We start from the raw sequence: 22,020 nt of genomic DNA on the forward strand, positions 1-22,020 counted from the left end.
TCTACTCTTGTATTGGAGTAGTTAAAAACTTCAGTGGGGCAAAAGGATAAACCAAGACAAAGTGTTTTCCTCTCGAGGTCAGACAAGTGTCGGGTAGTGAGGTTTCTAATGGTTTTATTTACCATAGTGTCGTCATCCATCATTGATTCTTCCTGTAGCCTCCCCGTCTGGTTCCCATTGGCTCTGTGGTTCTTCCTCTTGATTGTTCTGTGCTTCCGCCTTGTTCTCCTTTGTTTGCTGCGCCCCTGCCTCTTCCTCGTCCTCTTCCCCTCCCACGGTTTCCTCTTCCTCTTCCTCTCGGTGTTTGTTCCTGTGGAGGGGTTGATCTCCCCGACTGCCGCCCCTTCTTCAGCACTCGGAATTCGTCCAAAAAAGTGGCCGGTCGGGTTATTACTTCAACTTCGGATGTAGTGCTGGTTGTTCTTTCTGAAACATCCGTATCCGAGTCATCAATTGTAGTGGTCGTTTGAGCCGTAGTTTCCGTGATGGTAGTTATATCCTTATCTGTGTTGGATGTTTGGATATCATACATATGATCGTACTTCCTGCTATAAGTTAATATGCGACCTGTTTCATATTCTATGCAATCGCGATGCAGCTTTCTTTGTTTCCTTATTTTTATGTCCTCTTCATGCTGCGTGAGTTTTGTTTTTAATTCTTCCTTGAATTTTTTAATTACAGCTTGTTCATTGTGTGTTTTAAGTTCTTCTTCTAATTCTAGTATCTCTTTCATTATGCTCTCCCGATCTTCCCATGCATATTTGACAAGAATGCAGAGCATAGTTTTTGAGCTTTTCGTCGAGTTCTCAGACCACTCCTCCAACATACGCGGGTTAGGGGATTCATATGATGGTGTGGTATAAATTCTTAATCCGCGTTGTACCATCCCTTTGTCTATATAGTCTTGGAGGGAGATTGCCTCCCACCATTTTGATGTTTCAGATTTTTTTAATTTCTCGTATTTTCTAAGTTTCATCATGAGGGTAGCGTCAGTGTTCGGTCTTATAATCCCCTGTTGTATTTTGCCTGGTGCCCTTGCTAAGAGCGTTTGTGCTGCTAGCCGTCTTTGCGAGTCCTCATCTATATCCATGGGCAATAGAACAGTCCGTGAAGAATGTAAGTTAGCTTATTCTTTCACTTCAAAGTATAAAGTTTGTCAACAATCAGTAACCACGAAGCCTCGTTTTTTCTAGATTGTATCTTATGAAAACACCTGAAACTTTCTTCTAGTTTCTAAAAGTTACCAGCTCCCCTTCAACATATTTGAAGTTCCCAATGCCGCTTGAATATATTCCTTAGAGGAAACCGCCATCAAGGTTCTGCAGGGACCCAAAACCAGAAAGCGTAAAGTCAGCTTGCTGCTTGACACAGTCACGGTGAGGATAATACCCCGGTCCTGAAATATATGAACACAAACTCCCAATGCCCTCCCGTAGAACAGCCAACTAGAGACGCCTACCTCCCACTCAGAAACGCTGCCGAACAAGTCAGCGCGTATCCCACGTTAAACTTTCGGATGCGATCTGCGGGGCTGGCTTACCTCTAGGACGCTGTCGGGATGGGTCTTCGATGACACAGGCAGGTTTCACTCGTAGTTGATTCCAATCGTCTCGAATGATTCGGCGGCCGGCAAAATCCCTCCGTTAAATTCAAAAAGACGCTGTGAGCTCCTCCTGGGATTTCGCCCGTTGTTGGGTGGTGCGCTACGCCGGTAGAGCCACCGCCGGCAAATTATATCCAAGTTGTCTGCTTCAAGATGGCCGCTATTATCACAATTTGTTTTGCACTGTAAACCGGCAGTCCTTTGACTATGTTGATTTCACCTTGTACTTATGGATGCGTGTGATCAGATGCCACACTGTGTGACCAAGGGAGCGTGTCTCCCGAAACGCGTTACAGTGCTAATTAAAAGTTACCTGTACAGCGACTGAGAGTGCGTTTTGCTTATTAGCAGACAACTTGGATATATATATATATATATACATATATATACATATATATATGTTTATATATATATATTTATATATATATATATATTCACTGAAAAAACCATAGGTTTCACACATGTTATAGTTAGCTGGACATTTCACTCGTAAAAAACCATTGAAATTCCCCCGTTATAGTTAGTTCAGCTAAATATAACTCGCGCGACCGCAATCCACTGCTGATGACGTCACATATTACATCACTCATGACATGGTCAGTGACATCACTCATAACATCACTGATGACATCTCAAATGACATCACTGATGACATCATCCAGTGAATATGTGTCTTTCTAAAAAATAAATATTTTTTATATATGTATATCTAAAGGTTAATGGAAGAATAAATGGGTAAATAAGTGTCTAAATTGATGTTTTTTTTGGTAAAATTAATTGTATAACTGACTTATTAACAGTATCTTAGTGAATACAGTGATGTAATATGTGACATCATCAGCAGTGGATTGCGGTCGCGCGAGTTATATTTAGCTGAACTAACTATAACGGGGGAATTTCAATGGTTTTTTACGAGTGAAATGTCCAGCTAACTATAACATGTGTGAAACCTATGGTTTTTTTCAGTGAATTTGCAAGGTTTTTAAAATGCTAATTCCTAACTATAACGTGTGTGAAACCTATGGTTTTTTAAGTGAATTTGAAAGGTTTTTTAAATGCTAATTTCTAACTATAAAGTGTGTGAAACCTATGTTTTTTTTAGTGAATTTGTAAGGTTTTTTAAATGCTAATTTATGTATGTATTATTATATTTTTTATATATTTATTTTACAATAAACTACCTATGTATATAGTTATAGATTGACTGTATCCTGTAATATGGAATGGCTCGTTTAAAATGTTTTTTTTTTTTTTAAGGGTTGTTCACCGTGCGCGCACCCCGCAATTTTTTTCAGGGACCCCCTGACAAAGGCTAGGGGGTCAGGAACTCTCTACCCTGCCCCCTTTTCACGTTCTCCAACTTTGTTTTTCACTGCCACACACAAAATGGCGTCCGACACTTCCTGATTTCGACCGATTCGAATGTTGACTGACATCTAACCACCAATCAGAATTACGCTCGCGCACGGCACGGTGCGCGCATATAGATATTTATGTACTTTTAACTGCAATTTTCTCAGAAACTACTGAACAGATTGACACCATATATGCAAAAGGCACATCCCTGACCTGAGGACTACCTCTTTGCCAAATTTCAAGTAATTCTGTTCAGCCGTTCGGGCTGTACCTTCGACTAAAGGTCCTATGGGAAAATGCATGGGGAAAACACGTTTTGGGACCCCCCTTTTTTCTCAGCCCCCGCTTGACGAATCACCCCGAGACTTTCAGGGTAGGAGCTGAGCAGAGCGCTCCATTAGTTTTGAAAATTTCGCGAGGATTCGTCAACCGGTGCCAAAGTTATTGTAATATCTTTGCTGTGTTGCTGTTTTATTTGTACCCAATGAATTACTTTTGCATTGTTTTGAGCTGAAAGCCCATTCAGTAATACATGATGAAGGAGAGTCTATCATCGTTGATAGGTTTTGAACTGTGACGTCAGTTCTATACGTATAGCTCTTTAAGTAAACATAATCTGAGCCGGAAGTAAGGTTGGACAGATCTTTAAAAGAAGCATGTTAATGTGCCCTTTGATTCGGACCACATTTCTAGAAGTTTAACATCACAATTTAGACATTTGCAGTTCACGTTCATGTTTCCAGATCTACAATGCATGTTCATCATCATTTTTAGGGCCTTATTTAGAGTTTGGCGGATGGATTTCTTGTCACAAACGTGGCGGATATCCCGCCCTCTTTATTACAAGTCCTTTGTCTCTTTTGGCACTTGCATTAAGGCGGATCTGTCACATTTGTGCAGGAGTAAACTGTTCCAAACTCTAAATCAGGCCCTTAGTTTCTTGGATGATCATGTTGTCAGTAGTAAATGGAATAATTCATAATTTCTCCAATTAAAAATCCCTAAATCATATTGAGTCCTTTTTAGATTCAGCAGGAGGTGGCCTCCCTCAACTCTTACTTGATTTTAGCAGGAAGGCATCCTGATTCAACTTTCCCCCTTGCAGGCAGGTGTAAGACTAACTTTGGTGCCGTAGTGCCGTTGAGCAAGTGAGCAGCGTTTGGAGGAGTGGAAGAAAATCCCCTGCTCTAATATGTATTGCAGAGTTGAGATGTTGAATCAAGCGCATGCTGGAGGCAGGACATAATTATTATTATTTTTTTTAAAAGAGGCACAGGGACCGCAAGCTTTTCCCAGGAATTGACCACCAGCACTGCCACAGGCTATGCTTGCTGCACAAGAAGAGTGCCTAGATTTGATCCCACCTCATGCCTCCTACTTCCTTTTGTTTATGTCTCTTTATCTCACTCTTGCAGGTTGTTTTTATCCCCACTTTCTCCCATTGTCATTGTTTTCCTATTTTTATCTTCCTTATCCTTTCTCCCTTTTCTACCTCTGCTCTGAGCCAAAAGCCAATCATGAAAAATCAGTCTCCGCCCCCAAAAATGAGTGCTGGTCACCCCTGCCTGCAAACACAAGCACAAATTAAGCACTGGCTAGAGTCTCGGGAATAGGAGGATGGCAGCTTGTATGAAAATGGGTGGTATCAGGGTTTTCCTTATCCTAACACCTCTTAAATTCTGCATCTTACCCCCTGGTGAGATTCAGATACTTGAGCAGCTTCTTACCCCTTCGGAAATATTGACGGGTCACAATATTGTGACCACAATATTGAGGAACAAAATATCGACAGGTAGGCTTATATACATTTTCAATACCTAACTCCACAAATATGTACTGCAATGCTATATATATCTTCAAGGTACTTGGATGTGGAATTAAGAGTAGTATATGTTTACCTCCCTCTGTGTGCTTACCTGATCGATATTTAGTCCTTCGATACTGCTGCACAAGTATCTACCCCTCATGCTGCACAAGTATCTACCCCTCATGCTGCACAAGTATCTACCTCTCATGCTGCACAAGTATCTACCCCACATGCTGCACAAGTATCTACCCCTCATGCTGCACAGGTTTTTACCCCTCATGCTGCACAAGTATCTATTACTCATGCTGCACACGTTTCTACCCCTCATGCTGCACAAGTATCTACCCCTCATGCTGCGCAAGTATCTACCCCTCATGCTGCACAAGTATCTACCCCTCCTGCTGCACAAGTATCTACCCCTCCTGCTGCACAAGTATCCACCCCTCACGCTGCACAAGTATCTACCCCTCATGCTGCACAAGTATCTACCCCTCCTGCTGCACAAGTATCTACCTCTCATGCTGCACAAGTATCTACCCACATGCTGCACAAGTATATACCCCTCCTGCTGCACAAGTATCTACCCCTCCTGCTGCACAAGTATCTACCCCTCCTGCAGCACAAGTATCTACCCCTCATTCTGCACAAGTATCCACCCCTCATGCTGCACAAGTATCTACCGCTCTCGCTGCACAAGTATCCACCCCTTATGCTGCACAAGTATCTACCCCTCATGCTGCACAAGTATCTACCCCTCTTGCTGCACAAGTATCTACCCCTCTTGCTGCACAAGTATCCACCCCTCATGCTGCACAAGTATCTACCCCTCTTGCTGCACAAGTATCCACCCCTCATGCTGCACAAGTATCTACCCCTCATGCTGCACAAGTATCTACCCCTCTTGCTGCACAAGTATCCACCCCTCATGCTGCACAAGTATCTACCCCTCATGCTGCACAAGTATCTACCTCACGTGTTGCACAAGTATCTACCCCTTAATATTGAAGGTTAAAACATCTTCTTTTTTCTCAGGTGGATCTTGTGCGAACCTTCACATTCCGTAACTCCAAGCAGACGTTCACTGGAATTCCTATCATTGCTGCAAACATGGACACAGTGGGCACCTTCGAAATGGCGGTAGCTTTGAGCAAAGTAAGTCATGAAAGGGGAAGAGTTTTTATCTTTTTCCAGATTCCAAAGTGTAATGTAATGTGAGAACGTTTTTCAGCAAATTGAAAGCCTTGTAAACCTTTTCAGAGTCTGTATCTTAGAATGCTATAAAATGGTTGTTATCACTTCTACAGCAAGCTTTTGTCATACTCATTTTGTACTGGCCATGGAGGATTTCTCAAAGAGAAATAAAAAAAAACATTTACAGGGCTCATATCTTAAGTTAATTCGATCAGTTTCTCCAAATTATCCAGTTAGTGGGCACACCTTACCTCCATGGACTGACCAAGTTCAAATGGCATCGGAAAGATTTTTTTATTAGCCTGACAGCTCAACTCCACCCTTACTATCTCTATCACTCTCTGTCTACCTACAGCCCTCCATGTTTGCACTGCAAAAATCTAGAATACATGACATGCTTCAAATATACGATTGCCTTTAACTTTATTAGCAAATACTACTTTTTTTTGCAAACTGATTAAGATCAGGTAAGGTTCCACCTATCAATGGATGTCTCTTCAGAGGATTCCAGTTCCTTCTCAGAATTGTTTTTATAATGAAAGCATCAGTGCTGGAAGGAGAATGGAACGTATGGGAGTTTGGGCATCCTTCGTGCTTTGTTTTTTCATGGCAGCACGCAGTAGATTTTCTTGGGGTATCGGGCTGTGTTAATCTGAACAGGTTCACAACGGCCTTCTCAATGACCTCTGTGGAGTACCCTCTTATCTCAAATTTGGTAGCCATCTCTTGCTTGGCAAAATCAAAGCCCTCCCCAGTGGTGCAGTTTCTTCTGGCCCTCAGAAATGCTCCTTAGGGGATACTCCACTTCAGATAGTTCAAGAGGCTACTGGTGCCATGTAAAAGGCTGTTACCAGCTGTGGACTTCCTGAATAGTTTAGTGTGCAGCTCTAGTCCCACTGCTTCTACTGTCAAATCTAGATACTGCACCTGTGTGTTAGCTATGTGTGCTGTGTAGCCCCAATTAAGATCTTTAATGTTTAGGACTTCCACAAAGAGCTTAGCCAACAGGGAGCTGCCGACTCGGGAGCTGTGGATCCAGATTCGAGTCTCGATGTCGGCGCAATATCCTGTGATTCTGCACAAATCTCTTAATCTCTCAGTGCCCATGGACAGTGCCAGGAAACCCTCACGGGTGATACGTTGCGCTATATAGGTCTACAAACAAACAAATTCTGTGTGATACAGAGGATCCTTCCAAATGAAGGCGAAGGGGATAGGCCAAAGCCTTAAGGATCCTGGACTCTAGGGTTATAATAGACTCGCAGACTAAGGTAGCTGAAGGGCTTAGTTCTGGTAAAGAATTAGTGGTGCATATTAATTGATGTCTGGTGTCTCCACTCTTATCGTGAGCTCATAATACATAGAATCAGATATTGGACGTATGGAGATTTTGATTGTCCACAAGGCATTGATGTTGATTGATTTTTTTTTTTTTTTTAGCATTTTTGAATGTTTGATTTGATGGATACCTTGATTGGACTACACTGAGCATGTTTTCATGGTTAAGAAGAGATGGTGATGAACCACAAGTGAACAGAGGGATCTGACATCTTGCGATAATAATACCTGTACACCATAATGAGTGCACATCTCATTGAACTCCACTGGATGTCAAATCGTGTTATGGTACTCGCTGTAACTGCCCACAAAGGGCTTTATTTCCAGCAACAGTGGCCCTTTGCATTTCGATGGATCTTTGCAATATATTTATAAACTTTCTATATATATATCGTCACTCATTGAGGTTTTCTGGGATCGTTGATTGGGAATTTAAACATGTGGGACATGTAACAAGAATCGTGATCACCACATACATGATTAAGTTTACCTTTAGTATGTGTAGGAGTTGATTGTATCAGAGTTTAGTACTCAGTTACTATTACTGCACAAGTTCTTGAAGTGAACAAGGCTCGGGCCATTCGAAGCCTCAGAATGTTATCAATGGTGTCATTTGAGATTTCAGCAGTGATGTCATATAGCATTGAATGAGTGATGTAATATGTGAAGTCATAAGCAGTGTATGGCAGGGGCCCAAGTTATTGTAGCGAACCATAACAAGCGAATTTCAGTGGTGTTCAGGTGTTGTTTTGTAACCATAACTGACTTTAATTGTGTTTTTTTCAGTGAACTTCAGAGGTTCTTTTTTAAACATATATTATGGTGTTTTCATCAAACTAAACCATAACCTCACTGTAACCTTTGTTTTCTTTTATTGAATTATCATACTCATTGTGGAAGTGTTTTTTGCACCTCAATCTAAATTAAATTCTAGTCACTGCGGGGGACACATTTTGGCTTTGACTTGTAGGGCATAGCTGCAGTCTCTTTAGAAAACTTTTACATAGACACCTTAACCCATTAAAGAACATGTCTTGTAGCAGGGGATTGACTTCATATCATGTTTTTATGGTACGTCCCTGTTTCCTAAGTATACCAGGGATTGTGTTCACAGAAGCTGTTCTGTAGCCTATAACAGCAGCTAAACTGCAATGTGTTCTCCTTCAACTGCACACAGTAGGGCCTTACAGGCCAGGCCCTGAGCACCAACGTCAATAGGCAGACCTTTTCCATACGCAGTATGGGGTGCAGGATGTGACCTCTGGGCAGTCCATGAAAAACTTTCTTCATGGGCATTTAACATCCACAGTGTCCGGCCTTTGAATGTCTGTTGTCGTGGTGAGATCACCTGTTTTAAAGTTGTACACTGCATGGGCCTGGTGCGGGGCCTGGGCTCAGGTGAGGCCCTCTACCCCACCACCAGTATCCATTCAATCCCATTGCAGACAGTCTTCAGCCATGTGCAGTGGAGTTAGGCTGCAGGGCCTGGCATCTTGTCAGGTCCTGCACCCACCCAATGTGGCAGTATGACCTCTATTATTCACGCCCTGTGACAGTGGGGGCCAACTGCAGGGCCATGAGCTTCCAGACCCCTTTAGCCAATGAAGCTTGCCCTGGTGTCGGTATGCCAGGTAGGAGGTAGCTTGGTAGTGCCACCATATACTGTGCCTCCAGGCCTTGCACAGTTGTGAAGCTTACACCAGGCAGTTTTGGTGTACCAGCTAGGCGATACTACCACCTCTGTAGTGGCAGTGCTTAATTTGAGCCAGTGGTTTCAGAAACTCGGCACCGGCACTTAATTATCAACCCCGGCACTTATGACAGCTGCATCATGGTGGTGCTGTTTGTGTAATTTAGTGATGAGCATAACAATGCTTGTTCATTATTTCTGAATACATTCAAAACAACTAATACCTGCTGAGCAAGCCATTTTGATAGCTTTGGGGGCCTCGAAAGACTGAATTGTCATACAGATACATAGGTACTATCATTGGCAGCGCTTGCACGGGAAATGGGTGGTGCAAGCTGCAGTGGCATCTTGACGAGGGCCCTGGCACTTTTTACAAATTAAGCACTACGTAGCTGGTCACTTGAGTCTCTGAAGCTTGAACCTGATGTTAGTGTACCCGGCAGGTCCATAAAGCTGGCACTGCGTGGTGGTGTACTGGGTGTGTGTTGCTAATCCCTCCACAGCCATGGCCCTTGAACACCTGAAGCTTGCATAGGTGGTGGTGTACTGGGTGGGCAGTACTAGGACCTTCACAGCGGGCCCGTCAAGTCTCTGAAGATTGCACCCATTGGTGGTGTACCATGTGATTCGTACACAGGCCTCTGTAGTCTGGCCCCTTGAGTCTCTGAAGCTTGCACTAAGTGATGGTGTACCTGGCGGGTGGTACTAGTGCCTCTGCAACCAGGCCACTTGCGTCTGGGAAGCATGCATCCAGTGGTGAGGTGCTGGGAGGGCGGTACTAGACCAACCACACTGCACATGTCCAGCACAATGGCATCTGGCCGCAGTGTCTGGTCTATGACCAGACTATTCTATTTTTTTGTCCACATTATTTTTGTATTCACGGATCCAAAACAGGATCCTCGAATCAACAATGGAGAACCTCCCCAGGGCCACAAATCCACTGGATCTGTGGACCTTGCAACAAAATGTTTTATCTTTTTAATTTTAAACATTGGTGGACCCACCCCACATGGTCCTGGGGATCAGTGTCTACTGGCCCTGCCCCCTTACCTGCCCTTTACGGGTTTTTTTCAGGACTCAGGTCTTGTAATGGCTGCTACATTTCCTTTCAGTATTACTCAAGATAATCTGATTCTTTTGCATCTAGAGTTTCTCCTTTCTGTCTGCAGATTCAACCTGGCCAGCGGTTTTCTTATTTTTTTAATTCTAGGATTCGAGAATACCCATGGACCCTTAACTGCCAATATATTTCGAACTTTTTCTGCGGGTTAACCCGAAGCCCCTATTTAAAAACTATTTATCAAAACTTACTGAATGGATTTAGGGCAAATAAGAAAAAAACAATGCTTAAGTAAAGTTCTGCCTTCGTACCAAACTTGATGTAAATCTAATCCACCATTTTTTCTGTGTCGAGTAGTGAATTCTATGGAAATAAAATGGAAAATGGCACTTTGAGACCCTCCTGCTTGATAGATCTGTGTGAAACTTACAATGAAGGACTCAAATAGAATGAACTTTTTTTGGAAAGCTTGTGCAAATTAATTAAGCAGTGCCAGAGTTATTCAGAAAACAAAAAACGCTTTTCCTATAGAAACTCAGTGCTAACTATAGCTACATTGGCACTCTCGGTGTGTGTGTGTTGGTGTGTGTGTGTGAAGACAAGCAGAGTGTAATATCCTATGACTCGCGGGACTCGAAGCTTGCCCCCAATACTCCAAGTTAGCCACTTAGGTCCCCATTACATGTGACTTCATTACAGATGGCCCGTAATTAAGAGTAGTGCCAGTAATAGCGGGAACCCCTGTGCATTGAACCCTCCTATAATATTGCTTGCTTATTCTTCACATAATGTTCTTCAGTTATTCTGCCAAAATTGTGTTAGTTTATTCCTCTTCTAATGTTGTGCATTTACCCCTCTATATTGAAGCTCAATCATTCCACCGCATTGTGATGTTAATTTATTCCACAACAATATTGCTTGTTTATTATCCCTAAAGAGATCTAGCTCAGAGGGCTAATGTTCCCTCTACAAGGTTATTTGCATTACCTGCAAACCAAAGGCATACATTCTAGAAAGACTGGCTCATAAACTCTTTCAACCAGTGAAGCCAGCCCTCTCTTAAAGCCAGGCTGGGCAGGGCTTCCCTCAAGGTATCAGATTGGAATGTCTGGGACTGCATCTACCATTTTGACCCCTGTTTAAATTCAGGGTGGTCTGCAGCACAATTCATAGAGCAGCAGATCAACTCATTAGGTTAAAGTCCTCACAGTGACTTGAACATAATGAGACCTTAAAAAAAATATATATATTTTCAATACATTTTCATGATCACTATAAAAATGTAATAGGAACTAATAATAACAGTCTAACAACTGACATACACTCTAAACATAGACTCATGAGCAATGAGAGTTTGACAGGACGATTATGTCTCTTTTAATGATTTCCTTATATCTCCTCCATATATATCTCTTCCCACATCTTTTCCCACACTGTGTTTACCCCCCTCCCCTTCGAGCATCTTTCCTGCCCCGGCAGTTCTCAGTTCATTGCTCTATGGTCTCACTATTGGACCCAGATCTTACTAAATTTGTGAGGACATACCCATGCATTATAAATTGATTCCTCAGCCTGCATGCACCAGTCTACATTTTAGGAACATTTGTTCACCCTCAGTGTGACTTCAATGCTCCAAAGTCTGAATACATCTCTTTTTTCCACCACCAGGGCAGTATTACTGGATAGGAGATTATATTTGGACAAAGTCTGCTCTCGCCTTATCCTCAGTAGTGCCACCTTTACTGCTATCTTTATTGTTGTCTCCAATGCTCTTGAGATATGTGTCGTAACACCTTCCCAAAACAGCCTTACCAGTGAGCAGTCCCATAAAGTGTGCCTCAGAAATCCCCTCCTGGGAACAGTTCCTTAGACACCTACCATTAGCAATCCACTCAATCCTATGTAATCTACATCTATTAAAGTAGCTCTGTCAATGATTTTGAGTTGTTCTGGATGGAAGACCATTCGAATAGGCGCCTCCCAAGAGTATTTATATGCCTTGGGCCAGTCATCTCCATCTAGAACCCACACATCTTTTTCCCTTTGTTCCCTGAGGGCTGTCAACAGTTCTTGTTTGCTGTTTAGTACTGTCCTATAAATACGATAGATGGCATGCCTATTCAATGGGATCACAATCATTGTGCACTCCAGCGAGGATTCATCCACTAATTGATCAAGATAAGTCTTATATTTGGACAAATCAAGTATCAGTTGGGTATATTGGGAGTATTGTGTGGTAGACAGCTTGTATTCTCTCTGGAGGTCCGTGAGGAGATCAGTCCCTCCAGATCCCACACACCCCTAATCTTGGACATCCTCAGCAGATCCAATTTCCGGAATCTCTGGTGCCTTGTTAAATCTCCTAGGATCGCTGAGTCCCAGAGGGGCTTCTTGACTGTGAGCCTATTCCAACAGACCCCGCCTCTGTTGTTCTGATGACTGTCACTGCAATTTGAACCACCTGTTCCTGAAGGGTACCCTGCCATGCCATGACACTATGTAGGCAGCGGAGATTGTGGCAGATGGGTCTGAGTGGTTTACACCCAGATTGATCTGGGTGAATTATATGGTCTAAAGACGATTGGCCAAGACCTTGGACAATGTTTTCACCCTGGTATTAAGCAGATGGATTGGTCTTTAGGAAGAACAGGCTTCTAGGGGCTTTCCCTGTTTGTGGGTAGGCACAACATTGGCGGTTTGCAGGTATCAAGAGAGCAAACCTTTCTCCTATGCCTCAAGAAACACACATGTGAGTGGAACCTTAGCCGATGTGCCAGACATTAAAAAAATTCTGTTGGGAGGCCCGTTGGCCTCCCACCATGTAGCTGTCTAATCATTCCTGCTATTTCCCTAACCTCCAGTTTTTCTTCTTGGTGCACGATGTCCTCCTGGAATGGCCTTGGCGTGGGGATATCTCAGACAAAGTCCTCCAGATCTGCTCTGGGGCCATCTGCCCTGGACCTGTAAAGTTGCTCAAGATCTGTCGCAAAGCATAGTGTTATATGCATGGCAGATCTGTGACTGGGGGTGAATGTTTTGCCAATGTGCAACATTCCGTCTATCATCGTGTGTGTTTTGCTGTTCACCCTATGTGGGAAGGGTATGCCCAGACGTGGGTCCCGTGCTCACTACGCCACTGGAGTCAGGCTATCCTGGCTGAAGAGGGGTGAAACCCTGAAACCGGTCCTAGGATGCTTGATTCTGGTCCAGGGAAGACATGGCTTGGCAGTTCGGGCTGGACTGTTCCCATGAGGCACAGGGTCAAGACTGATTTGCATATGGTCATGTCTGAACTGGGGTGGCGGGGTGAGCAAAATACCGATGGATTAAACCCAGATCTGTGACTGGGGGTGAATGTTTTGCCAATGTGCAACATTCCGTCCATCATCTTGTGTGTTTTGCTGTACACCCTATGTGGGAAGGGTATGCCTAGACGTGGGTCCCGTGCTCACTACGCCACGGGAGTCAAGCTATCCTGGCTGAAGAGGGGTGAAATCCTGAAACCGGTCCTAGGATGCTTGATTCTGGTCCAGGGAAGACATGGCTTGGCAGTTCGGGCTGGACTGTTCCCATGAGGCACAGGGTCAAGACTGATTTGCATATGGCCATGTCTGAACTGGGGTGGCGGGGTGAGCAAAATAACGATGGATTAAACTCAGATCTGTGACTGGGGGTGAATGTTTTGCCAATGTGCAACATTCCATCCATCATCTTGTGTGTTTTAGTGTTCAGCATGACCCCGTGCTTGTTCATGACTCCCCTAACCCACTTCTGGTTCTCATCTATTTGAGCTAGCCAGGTGAGTAGTTAATTGACCCACCCTATTGCCCACATTGTATAGCTAGACTTGTTTGGCCTGAAACAAGGCTGTGCCTCCCCCTCCCTATATTCCTCTCTGATAAGCTCTATTTTGCACATCCTGTCTGCCCCTGCATGTGAATGTAGTCTGCCTCTCTAAAAGTCAGTCGCTGATCTAAATTTTATACTATCTGAATCTTTTTGTTATGATGACCAGAAGCAGTACCCAAAATGTGGCTTCACATTGCTGTTTTATAGGCTTCCCGTAATGTTTCCTCTGTGTCCACCGATCCTATATAAGTCAGTGGTATGTGTTATCTGCTTTTTGACCTCCCAGTCACGCAGGTACCATGGATCGAGTCTCGACCCTGGGCTCCGACCCTGCAGCCGCATGTATAGGAGAGTGCTCAGCATGGAGTGTCAATGATGCCACACGATAAGTATTGTGTATCCCAAATCTCCCCTCCCTGGGACGTTGATATGAAAAATTATCCAGGCTGGAGAGAGAGTGTAATCCCCCAGTGAAATAAGAATATTGGTGGGTTGTGGGGAGCAATTCTTTCCCAAGCTCAACCAAACCCAGAGCCTTTATGAACCTGCAAAGTCTATTGTCAGTCACCCCTCCCCAGTTGACCTGTGGCAGTGATCCTATCCATGTCAGCATGCAGTGTAATGTTTAGGTTCCCCATGACCATTATGGCATCCGGGACCTGGGCAATCCAGCTCCCCAGTGTTTCCTGTCTCACGGATTTCAGACCCTTGAGGAAGTATAATTGACTTAAGTACAATCGTTTCTCCATTTCACACCCCACTGATTGCTGCACAGCAGCTTCCTGGATCTGCCCAATCTAGAGTCACAACTAGTGGGAGAGACCTATGTAGTACAATGCCGGCCCCAGTGTGCCAGACTTAAACCTTGAATGGCCCTAAACCCTTTATCGAACCCTGCCAAGGAACCCACACTTAGTCTACACCAAATGGGTCTCTTGAAGCAGGACCATGTCGGGTCGTGTCTCGAAAAGAACTAACTCAGTTTCATTCTCTTCAGCGTACTTCTCAGGCCATTAAAAGTCCACACGAGTATTGTTAGTTTAAGCCAACGTGATCCCATTGTCCTTGTGATTCCTATTGTAATTGTTTCCTACGCTGTCCCATCTTCGTTCTCCTGTCTGAATAGCTTCTGCATGACCTCAGTGATGCCAGAACTCCCCATCCCCCCAACATCTTCCCCAGTACCTTACAGCCTCATGCTGCAACCTTAACACAGATTGCCATTCCATTGCCTAAGACGTCTATTGCCCCCCACATGCATCTCATCAAGCCTTAAACTTGGATTGTGTCCACAAGTCATCGTCTGCAATCCACTCCTGTTAGTGAGAATGGGGCTTTGCAGGTGCATCAGAGTGTTGTGTTCATCTTTCGTGCACTCTCTGGTTCAAAAAGCTCTAAGTAGAGTTGCAGCAGTTCTGTATCAGGATAATCAGGTCTTTTCCTCTAGCCGTAGCATCATTCCAACCTCCCTGTCTACCATGGTCATTTCCTCCACCCAGTCATCTGGCCTGACTGTTTTCCTACTCAACTGGGTGCCACCTTTCAAGCCATTCTCACACCCTTCTGGCGTTGTGAAGAACCACGACTGTCCCTATAATCTGTAGGAACAACATTATTTATTGTATGTCATGCTTTCTTAGCTCCATCTTTGCTCTATCTAAAGAGTGCTGCCTCATCTGCATTTCTTACATGCAATCCAGGAACATCAGTACCATCGGGTTTTCAAACTGTAGCGTGCCATTTTTCTGTGCTGCTCTAGGGATCACTTCGTTGTCACAGTAATTTAGAATTTTAACTACGAATGGCCAAGGTCTGGTTCTTGGTTTAGGCAATGCCCTAGGCAGCCTGTGTGCCCTCTCAACTACTAAATGGGCAGAGATATGCTCTGGTCGCACTGTATTCTTAACAAAGTCATCCAGGAAGCATTCCAGTTCCTTCCCCTCACAGCGCTCTGGTAGACCCACCAGACAGATGCTATTGCGACAAGACCTTCCCGCCACATCCTCAGCTCTAGCATGAGGGCTTTGAGTGGTCTCTTGGAGGTGATGAACCTTTATGTGAAGAATTTTGTGCAAGACACCTTCCTGCACAAAAACAGTAATTACAGTAATTAATGGCATTTCCCTTTTTCTATGTGCAAACCGCTTAAAAAGAAGAAAAAATGAGAACACCTGGGAGGCGTAGGATTCTGATGCATTCCCAGATTCACAAAACTTTGTAAACCTGGGAATGTGTCTGGTTCCATGGATGTTGCGTGGGAACACCCACAGCAACACCCATGGAGTGCCCCTTTCACGCAGAGTAATGCTTGAAAGGGGCCCATATATACAAGGCCATGTAAATTCACTCAGGGTGACTTTATGTGGCCTTGTAAATATGGGCTGGCCCACTGCGCCGCCGGTGCGTCAAAACATTGACACACCGGGGCAGCAATGACCTTGTAAATGAGGCCCCAATTTCTAACAGTCACTATATTTAGATATAAAGCAAGCCTATTGGTTTTAACTAAACAAAAAGAAACCAAAAAGGGTCTAAGGGGGGTGTCAATGTATTAAAACCAAGTAGTAGTGGGTACTGATCCCAAAGGATTAAGAGATGCCACACGTAAGCAATCATACGTACCAATTGGTTAGCACATCCAAAAGTCATGGCTTTTCATCCTCAATGTGCTCCTCTGTGTGCAGGGATGCTTGCCATGTCACACAACCAAATGTTACAAAGTACCCAGTATGTGTCCCTAGTGCTATCCCTACCACACTTGTGTTCCTCTACTTTGGAGTATACAGTTTCCCAAAGAGTTAGGTCTCAGGACCACAACACAAAAAATGTGTCCACAAGGCTATCTCCAACTTTTATTAGCATAGATCCTTGGCACATGATTAAAAACACAAAGACATGCTCAGACCATGATTTTGAGAAAGGCTAACATGTTTCAAAGCCAAAACAATATTTGGCATATTCATCAGGGCAAGAGGGCCCAACGTTCACCCATTGATTCACCACACCTGTTATAAGGAAAAAGGAAACAGAGACCATAGCAAGTCCCCGGGGAGGTCAAATTGAATTCCAAATTCACATAACAAATCACAGGTCTGTGGCATAAAGAATGATCTTATACACAGTATATTTACCAAGAGTCTGCCAGGTTATTGCCTACCAGTGGACAAATGAAATAATTAAATCTGAGTCAACCCACAAACACTGGGGTTTTAGAAGAAATCGCGGCGGAAACCCACGCACTGCGTCTTGAGCAGGAGTCAAATCCTTTGAAGTTGTATAACTTGAATTCCTATGGGCCAATTTCCTTGATCTTGGGTACATTTCACTACTGGTGGCAAGCTCTAGCCACAGGCAGCAGGTCTCCTGACTTAAAAGGGGCACATGCTGCAGGTAGCTGGTTTCATTGGCGCCCTGCCCCAACCTTTTCCTCTGCTCTCCACAGACACATTGGCATCCTGGCCATCTTGGTGGGCATTTGGGTGGGCAGTGGCGTCCAAGTATTCCCCTAACTGGTTCTCAGGGGCATGAGGGGGCCAGTGCCACTAGTCCTTGCGAGTCCCATCTAGTCCTGTAGGTCAGTTGCAGTCAAAGTCCTTAATCTATTAGGGGTATCAAGTGGCTTCTTTTTTCCAGCTGGCCATGGTGTTGCTGCTGTCGCCGTCCAGGGTCTTGCTGTCTGTCTCTACCTTGTGCATGTGTTTATAAATGTAGGCCGAAAGTTGATGCCAGGCACCCCTGACCAATCTTAGGGTGCCACATCATCCCTCCACCGCTGTCCCAACCGTCCTGCGTCAATTTCTGGGGAAGTCCCATATGGCAGAACCCTTCTTCCCTGGATAGAGCACCTGTGCCCTACCAGAGATAGGCATATCCTCTCATTTGGTCACTTCAAACCAGTTCTGGGGTCACTTCTGCCCCCACTGGGTTTGGAGAAAAGTTGGCTTGAGGCACAAAATAAAGAGAGAAGGCCTGGTGTCAATTTCATTGGCTTGTGACAGGGAAGCTCCTTTGAAGTGTAACTAGTCCTAGAGCACAGCCCCCAGGCCATCCTGTCAAAGGAAGACCAGAACCTGCCCACACCAAAGACCTTTGTCTGGGAGCAATAAACATCTCACCACAGGGGTGCCATTCGGCTTTCAGGTGGCAGTTGAAGGGTTACAAGCGAATGGCACAAGACGGGTAACTTTCTAAAAGTACCAGTTGCTCAATAGTAAGACAAAATTCGATTTCAACATTAAATTGGATTTTAAATTAGGATTAAAATGAGTCCCTAAAATATTTCTCTAGCTGCTAGTAATCCGGATTTAGCATTCAATAAATGTAAAAATGTATTCCATGTTTCCCTATTGAAGCAGCCAGCTTTGCTGCTGTAAAAATCGATTTTTGGGATATTTCACTGTAAGGACATGTTCAACATTAACTTCCACATGTCTTATTTTCAAGTATCATGCACCTTGCCTTTAAGGGCAAAAAGACCTACTTAGGAGTGGCTTATTTATATTAAAAAGGAAGGTGTAAGCCTGTCAAAACAACATTTTGACAGGTCAATTTACAGTTTAAAACTGCCACAGCCAAATGGTGGAAATGAATTTGTAAACTGGGTGTACAAAAAGGAAGTTAATAAGAGAGTCTTTGGAATTAAAACAATAACTGCTGTTTCTTGCACCAGCATTTTTGCCTCTTCTAATTACATGTGAAAGTTGCTCTTGCAACATCCCTCATCCGAATATTGCCAATTGTGATGAAGAGCTCACATAAAAGTATTGTAAGAGGCCTCTCTATCAACGTTTGTTTTTGATTGAAAGTACGAGTTGGTAAGATAGATAGATAGAAAGATAGATATAGTTTTTTGTGGGCTTAATTAAAATCATTATAACTTGCATAAAAATATTCAAATGTTCTTGATAGTTTATTAAATTACCCTAAGAAAATTAATGCAGTCAAGCGGACTGAACTATAGTAAATGTATTAAGTTATCCCTTGGACTGGTCTGCCCAACTTCAGAAATGTATGGGGGTTCAAGAGCACCTTTACAGGGTGACCAAGAAATAGAGCATCCAAGTCTATAGGAGGACCGTTCAGTAAGTTTTATCTCTATAGGAAAAGTGGTGAAAATAATCACCACAAGCCACCGTGACAGTGCCCCAGGTCCCAGCGGCTTACTGCAAGCGATCTTTAAATAGAACGCCCAACTATTGGGCTAAACATCTGCCCACTTTATGCAATCATGTCCTTACTGACCAGATTATCCCAGACGGTTGGTGGCGGTCGATTCTGGCCCGAATCTACAAAGCAGGGAAATGCACACTACCTTCCAATTACCGGTTCATCACTTTAATGGATGGGGAGGCAAAATATTTTGCTAAATGTCTGCTCCCCAAGTTGTCAGTCTGGGTTGAAACAAATTCATTGCTACCGGTAAACCAGACCAGGTTCATCAAGAGAACAGGCACAACCACTAACATCCAAACGCTGGCCCTGCTAAACGATCAAGCAGGCGATGCTCCATAAATCTATACCTGTGATGTAGATTTTCTTTCAGCATTTGATGTAGTACTACAAAACATCTTGTGGTCCAAGTTGCAAAGCTGGGGAATTTTTCCTCTCCTCCTAAGAGCTATTCAAATATTGTACACTGATACATGGACAAGGGTAAGGCTGGGAAAAGGCACGTTGGTTTAAAGAAAGGGCTTTATGAAAGGATGCGTACTGGTGCCATCTCTCTTCAACTTGTATTTAGTGGAGCTGAAAACAGCTTTAAATAGCGTCAATTGTCATTCCCCCATGGTGGCTGGATTTAATGTCTCACATTTGCTGTATGTCGATGATATCGTGTTGATTAGTGCCAACTAGGTCGGCCTACTGCACCTAATCATCGTAACCGCCCAGTATGCTGCAAAACATGGGCTAGGAGTCAATCTTAGCAAAACAAAACAATGCTAGTAACAGCGAGAAGATGCCCGCCGCCCATACTCTACCTAGATGGGTCAGCTTTGGAAACCATGTGGGAATACAGGTATCTGGGTGTAATTATTTTATTCAAAGGGTGCTTTTATGAAACAGTGCAGTGTGATACAAAGGAGAAATAACATGCTAACTGCTGCTTTTTGTTCATTACTGTACTCTCTGAGTGGGACGCCTTATTCCTCACAGAAACATGGCTAAATGAAGACAATTTGGCAACTATTCCTCTGGCTATCCCTCCGGGTTTTAAAATTAGCTTCTCGAACAGAGAGGAGGACAGAAGGGGTGGCGGAGTGGCTATTATCTTTAAGGAAAAATACATATTGGCGTCCTCTACACCTACCACTATCTCTGGCATAGAGGGGCTACACTTCTGCCTTCAAATCAATCCTCAACTATCGTTAGCCGGCCTGATTATCTATAGACCCCGGATTGCTCCCCGACAAACACTTGTGAACTTATGGATGTGTTAGTCCAAAGCTCTCTCGCTCACACACACTATATTATAGTAGGCGATTTCAATGTCCACGCGGATCGACCGGACTGTTCCCAGGCCAACCTACTTATCACTACGTTGCAAGCTGCCAACCTTGCTCAAATTGTTTCTGGACCTACGCACCGGACAGGCCATACGCTGGATTTAATTTTCTCCAACATATTGGATACAACAACTAAGACTCCGAAGCCATTGTTATGGACGGATCACTTTCTCATTCCTTTTTTAATTTCCTTTCCATCTCACTGCCAGACAAGGGGAAAACGCTCTTACGTGCGTAGAAACTGGGATAATATATCAGTCGATACCCTTTGCCCTGCCCTCGCAGCTGTCCCCTTAGCCCTGACTTTAGATGTGAACTCTGATGCAGTGGCATTGAATTGCTGGATAGGAAATATAGTAGAATCCATTGCACCTGCAAAAATTGCCATGTCTCGCAGAGAATCCCCTTCCGCCCCTTGGTTCTTCACAGAGCTGATGGCGGAAAAAAGCTATTGCAAAAGGCTGGAACGCCTTTGGCGAGTAAATTATTGCGATTTAGCAAAAACTCGCTATAAAAAAGCTCTACACGGTCTCCATCAATCTATAAAAAAAGCAAAAAACCTATTCATTGTGAATTCCATTCAGCTAGCGGAGCAATCAAGCAAAGAAGTCTTCAAGATTGTTCATTCATTTTTTAAACCTAGGGCCATTGAGACTGAAGTTACCCCGTCGGCAAGACTTTGTGAAGACATCTCGGACTTCTTTGACAATAAAATTATGAAAGTCTATAACACCTTCACGAGTCCTGAGCCCACAATTATGGCAGACTTGATTAAAAATGTGACGCCCTCCCTATCCTTAGCTCAATTTCTTCCTATCCCCCTTCATGAAGTATTGAAGGAATTACAAAAATGCAAATCTGGGGCCCCGGATGACCCCTGCCCGACTAAGCTCTGGAAAATGATGTCAGACGCTATTGCGGTACCACTCCTACATATATGGAATACGTCCATTGAAACAGGTACGTTTCCTGAGTGCTGGAAACATGCCACACGCCTTCCTCTGAAAAAGAAGCCCAATGGTGCTCCAGATGATCTGAGCAATCTCCGCCCTATCTCCTTACTAGCAGCCCCAGGTAAAATGCTTGAAAAGCTGATACAACGACAACTGAACAGCTTTATTGAGGATAAAGGCATTCTACATGAAACACAGTCAGGCTTCAGGTCCGGTTTTAGCACTGTGACCGCTCTTATTGAGGTAGCCGAGTCGATCAGGTGGTCCTTAGACTCAGGAGCATCAGCTATGCTGGTGCTCCTGGATCTATCAGCCGCATTTGATACGGTGGATCACGGTAGACTGCTGCTACGATTGGAGGACATAGGTCTGGAAGATAAGGCATTGAGCTGGCTCCATTCCTATCTTACAGATCGCTCTCAGAAAGTGGCATTGGGCACCTTCTCCTCTAAGCCTAAACGTCTCTGGTGTGGCGTCCCTCAGGTGACGGCACTCAGCCCTCTTCTTTTTAATGTTTATCTAGCCCCACTTTTCACCCTGATTGCCAACTGGGGGGTCAAGGCGATTTCGTATGCAGACGATACACAATTAGTCTTCCCCTTCCTGGAGGTCTCGGAAGCAGCCTTTAGTAAAATGAGGGGCTGCCTTCGAGATGTGGCTTGCTGGG

At 44.0% G+C, this 22,020-nt stretch overlaps 1 protein-coding gene across 1 annotated transcript in view; it reads left to right on the top strand.

The window, feature by feature from the left end:
* The window catches only part of GMPR (guanosine monophosphate reductase), a 337,850-nt gene that overhangs the window by 98,564 nt on the left and 217,266 nt on the right, over nt 1-22,020 (top strand). The window contains exon 2 of the mRNA XM_085607036.1: nt 5,799-5,918. Coding sequence (XP_085463162.1) covers nt 5,799-5,918 — 120 coding nt within the window. The remainder of the gene's footprint in view (nt 1-5,798; nt 5,919-22,020) is intronic.

This window comes from Triturus cristatus, chromosome 5_2 (genome assembly GCF_964204655.1).
Source record: "Triturus cristatus chromosome 5_2, aTriCri1.1, whole genome shotgun sequence".
NCBI classification, from domain to species: domain Eukaryota; kingdom Metazoa; phylum Chordata; class Amphibia; order Caudata; family Salamandridae; genus Triturus; species Triturus cristatus.